A 9,965-nucleotide genomic window follows, 5' to 3' on the forward strand; every position below is an offset into this window, starting at 1 on the left:
TATCTCTGTTAAAATAAACATTTCAGATTTATTCTAGTAAGACAGACCATCAGCACTTTAGTATATACTCTAGATATTGAAATACATTATACATTTTTTAAGTAAGGACAAACTATTTGGTAAACACAGGCTATGGCCATGTTAAAGCAAATAAAAAATAAATAGTGGCTGATTGTGTTAATAACAAGTTAGTTGTGTTGTTTAGTGGATTTTTATTTTCTTTTTGACGTTGGGAAATCTTGAATGGCCATTTTCTTTTGTTTTTTCCAGGCCTTTCAAACATGATGTCAGATGGTGAATTTTTAAGAACAAGCTGTGGCTCACCCAATTATGCTGCACCAGAAGTGATTTCAGGAAGGTAGTGTTGGACATTGTGCTGCCTCTGATGTATTGTAGTTGCTTGTTTCTCTTAGATTTTGTTAGTCTATAGTGCCATCTTGAATATTAATGAAGGAAAGGAGACGTGTTTCCTTGCCTGCAGATTTTCTATTTTAAGAATAATACATAAAGGGCTGGAGAGCTAGCTCAGTGGTTGAGAGCACTTTCTGCTCTTCTAGGAGACTGGAGTCCTAGTAACCACATTTTATATGGCTCACAAACACTTGAAGTTTACCTCCAGGAGACCCAGTACTCTTTTTTGATTTCTGCAAGCTGTTTCATACACATGTGCATAAACACACCAAATACATATACATGAATAAAACTAAAAATGTTTTTGAGAACCCGTAAGTGGGTAAATTAACGAATCCATTTATAGAGGAGAATGTTGGGTCCGTGCGTCATGCTGAAGTAGTTAGAAGGAAGTACTTTAATGTTTTTCCTCTGCTGGGAGAATTGAAAGCCAGTCAGTTGTAAAGGCAGACAGGTAAGTCACCAAACACTTGAATTTCAAAATGCTTACTCACGGTTTACCTAGACAAAAAACAAAACAATGTAGTATGCAAGTATTCCAAGAGGTGCATGCGTGTAAACCTAGAACTTGAGGTCATTCTGTGCTTTTTATTGAGATACCATCTCAAAAAACAACACAAAACATACAGAAAGCAGAAGAGTCACAAGTATGATGTAACGTGTCTTTCATAATTATTCAGATGGATGGCATTTGTGTAGTGGCTTCATGGTTTATGAGGAAAGAGTCTTAGGAAACTGAGTTAAAGAAGTCATCCTCCAAAAAACAGACTGGCTAGATGTAGTGCGTGCCTATAAACCAAGCATCACGTGGATGCTGAGGCAGGACTATATAGGTGTCAAGAAGTGAGGTAGGGTAAGGGCGAGAGGGATAGAAAAAAGGAGAAAGGAGGGGAAAGCCTCACTTGTGTACAGTCTTGGTCTAGATCTGTCAGATCTATATAAGAATATAAGAAAGAATGCTGAACTCTGAGTTACCAAATAGCACTGAAAATAAGAATACCTTTTCTCATAAGGTAGCTTTTTAAATAGTCAAAACAAAATTTAAATTTTGTTTTATCTCATTTTTTAATTGGTTCAAGAATGTTCTTTTTTTCCATTTTTTTAGCAACAGAAATAGACACTTTATTAAGGGAGAGAGAGGCACTCCCAAATTTCGAAGTGGTGGTGATTTGGGAAGACAGTTGTTCAGAAGTTTTAAACTTTAATTAAAAAAACAGACTTTATTTTAAGTTCTGCGCGTGTGTGTGTGTGCGTGTGTGCGTGCATGCGTGCGTGTGTGTGCACATTAGTGGAGGAGTCAACGGAGGTCAGAGCGCACCATTCCACCCTTCGGAGCTAGTGCCACAACTGTTCTGTGTGGGAACTGAACCAGGGATCTTTGTGAGCACAGTGCAGTTCTCATTGGCTGAGTCATCTCTTCAGCCCAAAGACTTTAATATTTAAAGTCAACACTTAGGCCACAGTGCTGCAAAACCAAACGAAAACCAAAGAAAAAGACAGCACTTCGTCATTACCATCAAAACACTGATGAGATGAAAGCTAAGAAGCTTATGCTTGTTAACAGTGTTTATAATTACATTTTAATAACAATCCACCCAAACCATATTTCTCTGTTTAAATATTTCAAATGTTGATGGGCCTAATACAAAAATATTGCAGTATTTTCTATTTCTATAAGCTTATTTTTTAAAACTACTCAAAGAAAATGTAATTAGATGAATTAAAAAATTGTGTTTTTTGTTCCCTGGATGGGGAGGCCTGATGGCACTCAGAGGAATGATAGCAGGCTACCAAGAAGAGACATGATACCCTATGAGCATATACAGGGGGAGGAGGTCCCCCTCAGTCACAGTCATAGGGGAAGGGAGTAAGGGGAAAATGAGAGGGAGGGAAGAATGAGAGGATACAAGGGATGGGATAGCCATTGATATGTAACAAGAATAAATTAATAATAAAAAAACTAAAAAAAAAAATGTTTTCTATTTTAATTCCTTTGGTCTGAAAAAAATTCAGGACCTAGATACTACGGGGAATATAAATAAGTAAAAGAGAGCTGCATACTGATCAAGCATACAAAAAATGAGCTGCCAGGGAAATGTAATGTATTGTTTCTTTGAGGTCTGAGTGATAGGAATACTTACTTTCAAAAGAGTGTTTATTGGTATAGTAACTTACTTTGTCATTTTTAAGATTCATTTTCTTCCTGAAGCCATACTTGGAACGGGCGACTGAACTTGTTTGCAGCTAGTTCTGATACTTGTCCTCAGAGTGTGTCAAGTAGAAGTTTAAAGGATTCTGTGAACTCCAGTTAGCTTGGCTTGCTTCTGCAGCCTCAGGCTCCTTGAATTTCATGTGAGAGTTATGGGAGAAATGGGTTCAGAGTCTGTCACTACAGAGTTTAATCTGGACGAAGTGAGGCGGCTCTGTGGGTAAAACGCTTGCTGCCAAGTGTGATGACCTGAATGTGGTCCCTGAAACCGCTGTAAAGGTAGAAGGTGAGAAATGCCATCACAAAGTTGTCCTCTCATCTCCGCACTCACTCTGGCACAAGCACAAATATACACGTGGCACACACAGGCATGTGTGCACATACACACACACTAAATAAAATTTATCTTAAAGAATTTTATCTCTGTAGGCAAATTCAACATTTTTCAATGATGGCTCAAGGTTTGGCCTTTTTGGTAGGAAAGCTTGAGGATCACAGTAAGATAATGAAACTATTTGACCCATGGTTCATAATTTACAAAGCATCTTAATTTTTAAAAGTTAGTACTGAAAGGTAGTCAAGAAAGGTCTTATGCGTGATGTGCAGTAGTTGCTATAAATATTATATTCTCGACGTGTCTAGTTCCGACCATCATAGGTGACGTATGTTGAGGTCTGAATGAAAAATGTTCCCATAGACCTGGCCATTTGAACACCTGTTCCTCAGTAGAACTATTTGGGGAATTTTGGTGCTGTAGCCTTTCTAAAGCATTAAAAGCCTCAGCACTATGGTGGGGGATGAGCCTCCTTAGCCCCTGTCAGAGATTTAGGGGAGGGAACAGGGCGGAAGAGGAAGGGAGAGTGGGAACAGGAAGATACAAGTGAGGGGATATCAATGGGGATGTAATATGAATAAACGATAACAAGTAAATAAAAGCATTTTTTCAAAAAAAAATAAATATTATATTCTCACAACTGATTTCTTTTTTTTTTTTTTTTTTTTTTGGTTTTTCGAGACAGGGTCTCTCTGTGTTAGCCTTGGCTGTCCTGGACTCACTTTGTAGACCAGGCTGGCCTCGAACTCACAGCGATCCGCCCGCCTCTGCCTCCCGAGTGCTGGGATTAAAGGCGTGCGCCACCACGCCCGGCTACACAACTGATTTCTTTAAGAATTGTTTTCTTGTATTCTTCATAAAATACTTTTATTTGAAGAACATTGATTAATGCTTTCTGATAGTGTGATTAATGCAGTTGGCATTCCCTATTCAGGCTGTACGCAGGCCCCGAGGTGGACATCTGGAGCAGTGGGGTCATTCTCTATGCTCTGTTATGTGGGACCCTCCCCTTTGATGATGACCATGTGCCAACTCTATTTAAGAAGATATGTGATGGGATTTTTTATACCCCTCAGTACTTAAATCCCTCTGTAACCAGTCTTTTGAAGCATATGCTGCAGGTTGATCCCATGAAGAGGGCCACAATAAAAGATATCAGGTGAGTCTGTCCGTCCTTCCTTCCCTCCTTCCTTCCTTCCTTCCTTCCTTCCTTCCTTCCTTCCTTCCTTCCTCCCTTCCTTCCATTCATTCATTTATTTGAGACACAGTTTCTCTTTGTAGCCCTGGCTAACTCTCATAATATTTCATACTTTTTGTTTGTCTGTTTTTCGAGACAGGGTTTCTCTGTGTAGTAGTAACTATCCTTGACTTGCTTTGTAGACCAGGCTGGCCTCGAACTCACAGCGATCCACCTGCCTCTGCTTCCGGAGTGCTGGAGTTACAGGTGTGCGCCACCACACCGGGCTCCACACTAAGTTCTTTTCATGTAACATGAAATATTGCAAGCTGTTGAAGCCACACAAAATTTCTTTCTGAGCTGAAAAAAATCTGTATTTTGTCATCGTTATTTGGCTATACATACATACCTTTTCATGAGGCTGCATCAATCGTTAAACAGAACATTTTTTTCTCAACATACTCCATGAACGATGAGCTAGAAGAGGAAAGCAGTTTAAAGAAACAAACTATAGTAAGAGAGAATGATTATAAATACAGTGTGATTATAAATGTAAATTAATTCATATCCTAGACTCTTGAAAAGCATTACTTTTATTATTGATTTTTACTGAAAAATCTTCCAACACTCTGTCTTAGGGAACACGAATGGTTTAAACAAGACCTTCCAAAATATCTCTTTCCTGAGGACCCATCATATAGTTCAACCATGATTGATGATGAAGCCTTAAAAGAAGTGTGTGAAAAGTTTGAGTGCTCGGAAGAGGAGGTTCTCAGCTGTCTGTACAACAGAAACCACCAGGACCCCCTGGCCGTGGCCTACCACCTCATTATAGACAACAGGAGAATCATGAACGAAGCCAAAGATTTCTACCTGGCCACAAGCCCCCCCGACTCGTTCCTTGATGACCACCATTTAACTCGGCCTCATCCTGAAAGAGTACCATTCTTGGTCGCTGAAACACCCAGGGCACGACATACCCTTGATGAGTTAAACCCACAGAAATCCAAACACCAAGGTGTACGGAAAGCAAAATGGCATTTGGGAATTAGAAGTCAGAGTCGACCAAATGATATCATGGCAGAAGTATGTAGAGCAATCAAGCAGTTGGATTATGAATGGAAGGTAAGAAGGCAGATGTTCTAGCTAATACATTTGGTGAACCTGTAGGCAAAGTCCTTTGCAGAAGGACTGATTTGATGCGCCTTTGTTTCTGTTCATATCAAATGCCAGGTTGTAAACCCCTATTATCTGCGTGTACGAAGGAAGAATCCCGTGACAAGCACATTTTCCAAGATGAGTCTACAGCTATACCAAGTGGACAGTAGGACTTATTTATTGGATTTCCGTAGTATTGATGGTATGTACACACAAAACCATGGAGGCCATATGTTAGGCCTGCTTACCTAATTTGCTTTATAACTTTTTTCCTTTTTTTCATTGATTTATTTGTTCATTTTGCATCCCAATCACAACCCCACTCTCTCCTCTCCTCCCATACCACCTCGCCTCCCAACATCAAGTCGAATTAGGACTAAGTGCTTCCTCTTTCACTGAGGCAAGACCAAACAGCCTTGCTGGGAAACAGGATCCAGAGGGAGACATCAGAGACAGCCCCTGCTCCAATTGTTAGGGGACCCACTTGAGGACCAAGCAGCCCATCGGCTTCATATGTGTGGATGGCCTAGGAGCAGTCCATGCATGCTCTTTGGTTGGTGGTTCAGTCTCTATGAGCCCCCATGGGCCCAGGTTAGTTGGCTATGAAGGTCTGATTGTGGTTCCCTTGACTCCTTTAGCTCTCTCAATTGTTTCCCCAACTCTTCCACAAGACTCCTGAGCTCCACCTAATGTTTGGCTCTGGGTCTCTGCTTGTTTCCATCAGCTGCTGGATGAAGCCTCTCAGAGGACAGTTGCCCTAGGCTCCTGTCTGCAAGCATTGCAGAATATTATTAACTGTGTCAGGGTTTGGGTCTCAAGTTGGGCCAGTCATTGGCTGGCCATTCCTTCAATCTCTGTTCCATCTCTATCCCTGCACATCTTGTAGGTAGGACAGATTTGGGGTTGAGGGTTTTGTGGGTGGGTTAGTGTTCCTCTCTGTCCACTGGAAGTCCTGCCTGGCTACAGGATGTGGCCACTTCATTCTCAGTATCCCTCACTCCTAGGAGTCTCAGCTAGGTTCAGTCCCATGTCTTCCCATGAGCCTCCCCCATCCCAGGTGACCACCTTGTCCTAGAGATGCCCCAACCCCAATTTCTCTTCCCTCTCTCAGGTCTGTCATTCACTCCTGATCCCCCATCCTCCAAAAACCCTTCTCCACTCCCTCTCTTACTCAGTTCCCTCTTTCCCTCCACTGTGGAAGTTTATGATGGGTACATACACTTTGTTCTCCTCATTCTCCTCACCACCCTCTCCATTTCAATCTCTGTGTTTTATGAAGCTTCTGGGCTGTTTACTGGTAATTCAGTAGTAAGTGTGACTTCTTTTTTTTTTTTTTTTTTTTTGGTTTTTTCGAGACAGGGTTTCTCTGTGTAGCCTTGGTCATCCTGGACTCACTTTGTAGACCAGGCTGGCCTCGAACTCACAGTGATCCACCTGCCTCTGCCTCCCGAGTGCTGGGATTAAAGGCGTGCGCCACCACGCCCGGCTGTAAGTGTGACTTCTTATGCTCCGCAAAACTGACATTTGTGACTCGTTATTCTTGTTTTATAGATTACCATCTTGGGGCTAGGGATTTAGTGTCCAGTAATGAAGTTCTTGCTTGTCATACACAAAACACTGGCTTCAATCACTATCACCATTTTTTCTAAAGTAGAAAATGACTATTGCCCTGTAAAAATCTTTAAAAATATATAGTTTAATTCTGAAGTGACAGTTCTCTTTCATATTTTTGTTGCTTTATATAGTTAATTTTAGTAACAAAATTTCAGTTAAAAGTAAATGTTGATGTACTTTTAAAATTAAATACATGTGTATTCCTGTTCTCCCAAATCCGTTATACTAGTATCTATGGGAGGATATTTAGGATTATTATTTGTAGACTCAGAGATAGCATGTACAGAGAATAAGACAGACACAGGCTGGGGCTGGAGAGATGGCTCAGAGGTTAAGAGCACTGTCTGCTCTTCTAGGGGTCCTGAGTTCAATTCCCAGCAGCCACATGGTGGCTCATAACCATCTATAATAGGATCCGATGCCCTCTTCTGGTGTGCATGAAGACAGTGTACTCATATACATAAAATAAAAACATTAAAAAAAAAAAGACACAGGCTTGAGCTGTGATATACACTGGCTAAACCTGATGGTCTGCTTGGCTGGCTATTTATCATCTTTATCTACCTACCTACCCACCGATCTACCTACTGTCTATAGCGTCTGTCTGCCTGCCTGCCTATCATCTATCTATCTATCTATCTATCTATCTATCTATCTATCTATCTATCTATCTATCTATCTCTATGTCTATTTATTTAGCTTTATTTATTTATTTTTGAAACAGGGTCTTCCATGTCGGCTGGCCTGGCTTGGAGGGAGCAGTTCTCCTTGTTGCCCTCTGAGAGCTGGGTTACAGGTGTCTCAATAGCATATCTCTGTCAGCTGACACATACTAATACAGTTTGAGATCAGGACTGGGTTTTACTTTTCTCTTGGTGTTTGATCACTTTGCAGTCTCAGTTATATCAGCTCTTGGACTGGTCAACTGAATGAACATTTACCATTTCTGTATCTCTACTCTAGATCCATTTCTACTTATAGTTTGTTCCCAATGAGTTTTTCCTTGGTTTTATGTTTAGTGTTATTTTGGGGGTCCTAGGGACTGAAACCAAACCTTCTCCATGAGCTTTTGCCCAAGGCCTCCTTTGGCTTTTTATTTTGAGAAGGGCTCACAGACTGACCAGGTTGTGTTTGAACTCTCTAGCTCAGGCAGGCCTTGAACTCATGATCACCCTGTTTCAGCCCCCTGACAGCTGACATTGAAGGCCCAGCTTTTCTGATTTTTGCTTCTTGGAATTGTTGCTTATTTATGCTCATAAATGAAATATGAAAAACTGCAGAGTAAAAAAGCACTGAACTGAAGTTGGGAGGGGAGGGTGCTTGAATGACCAAGCATTCCTGTTCATTTGTTTCTTTGAACAAATTACCTGACTTCTCTGGCTCTGTTTTATATCAGTAAAATAATTCCTGGGTGAGATAATTTCCAAGATGCCTTCCATATTTCAAGTGATTGATTTTGTGGGGTTTTTTTGTTGTTGTTGTTTGTTTTGTTTTGTTTTTTGAGACAGGGTTTCTCTGTGTAGCCCTTGGCTGTCCTGGAACTTGCTTTCTAGACCAGGCTGGCCTTGAACTCATAGATCTGCCTGCCTTTGCCTCCTGAGTGTTGAGATTAAAGGCCTGTGCCACCACTGTCCAGTGATTCTGTGGTTTTAGTGGAAAATATCACTTCTAGGGGATACTTATTAAACCCCAAGTTATTAGTTCACTAGCTCAGTTTAAAAGTCAAGGGAAGTATATATTACATGCCCTGTGTTGACTGGCACATGACGAATATGCATTCCTCAGGCTGTGTGAAAAAATGGTGAGTAGCTTAACTCAGGCACACTGCTGCCAAAATATAAAGTAAATACTCTTTAAAGAAGCTGATGGTGCTGCTTAAACATCTGAGGGAGAGGTAGATAATAAAACGCTGCTGTTCTTTACCCCCAGATGAAGTTACAGAAGCCAAATCAGGGACTGCTACTCCACAGAGATCAGGATCCATCAGCAACTATCGATCTTGCCAAAGGAGTGACTCCGATGCTGAGGCGCAAGGCAAACCCGCGGAAGTTTCTCTTACCTCATCTGTGACCTCCCTTGACTCATCTCCTGTTGATTTAGCTCCAAGACCAGGAAGTCACACAATAGAATTTTTTGAAATGTGTGCAAATCTAATTAAAATTCTTGCACAGTAAACCTAAAACTTTGCTTATTTCTTTGATGCAATAAGCATGCGTAATAAATAATAGCCAAACACTTCCACTTACCAAGTTATATATATAAACAATTATAACTAAGGATTGGCCTTTTGGACTGCATTTTGCACAGGGATTGGAAAGTGACTGAAAGCCTAATGTGCAGAAATGAATTGGGACCGTTCTGCTCTCTCTCATTCATCAGGTACATACAGCATAACAGACACAGTGGATTGCCAGTCTCAGGCTCTCTTAATTTTTGCTCATTTTAATTTGGTATAACAGGGCTTTGTTGACTATAAATTTACCATAAAGCCTTCACATATTACATAATTGATGTGTTTTATATTTGCCTCATGAATTTATTGAGTGAGTTTGCTGGAATCCTCACAGGCCTTATTAGGCGATGCTGTTTTCTGGGCTCCTTAGCTTTTGAAATAGCTACTATTTCCCATTTCTGGTAACATTGTGAACTATTTCCATACCCCTCTTAAAATGCCATTTTGTGTGGTAAGTGCTATCAGATAGTAGTCTCAACTTAAAATGTTTGTGTGACTTGTAAGCCCACACACCTACAGAATTTCTGTATCGGGACACTGAGCCCTAAGTGTACTTCTGCCATCTCTCTCGATGCTTTGTATATGGAGTGCTGCTTTGAATCCAAGAGCCAAGTTGCTCACACTGTACTGAATCATGTTATTTTTGTCAGAGCACAGACTCTTCTGGCTCTCATGCCAGCCAGTATTGAATGTCATTTGATTGTGTATTTTAAAAATCAATTCAGTGCATAGAAAGGACATCTTTTATAAGCTTTGAATGCTTGGATTGGATTTTTAACCCCTGATTTTATTCTAAGCATTTAAAAAAAGAAAAGAAAAAAGAAACATT

At 40.6% G+C, this 9,965-nt stretch overlaps 1 protein-coding gene across 2 annotated transcripts in view; it reads left to right on the top strand.

Moving 5' to 3' along the window:
- Prkaa1 (protein kinase AMP-activated catalytic subunit alpha 1) overlaps positions 1-9,965 on the top strand; it is a 35,095-nt gene extending 25,130 nt beyond the window's left edge. For both annotated transcript variants that reach the window (XM_051150908.1, XM_051150909.1), the window contains 5 exons: positions 271-358; positions 3,889-4,113; positions 4,770-5,256; positions 5,365-5,491; positions 8,833-9,965. In XM_051150908.1, the coding sequence (XP_051006865.1) occupies positions 271-358; positions 3,889-4,113; positions 4,770-5,256; positions 5,365-5,491; positions 8,833-9,077 (1,172 nt within the window). In that variant the 3' untranslated portion in view covers positions 9,078-9,965. The remainder of the gene's footprint in view (positions 1-270; positions 359-3,888; positions 4,114-4,769; positions 5,257-5,364; positions 5,492-8,832) is intronic.

Source organism: Acomys russatus, chromosome 9, assembly GCF_903995435.1.
Source record: "Acomys russatus chromosome 9, mAcoRus1.1, whole genome shotgun sequence".
Taxonomy (NCBI): Eukaryota; Metazoa; Chordata; class Mammalia; order Rodentia; family Muridae; genus Acomys; species Acomys russatus.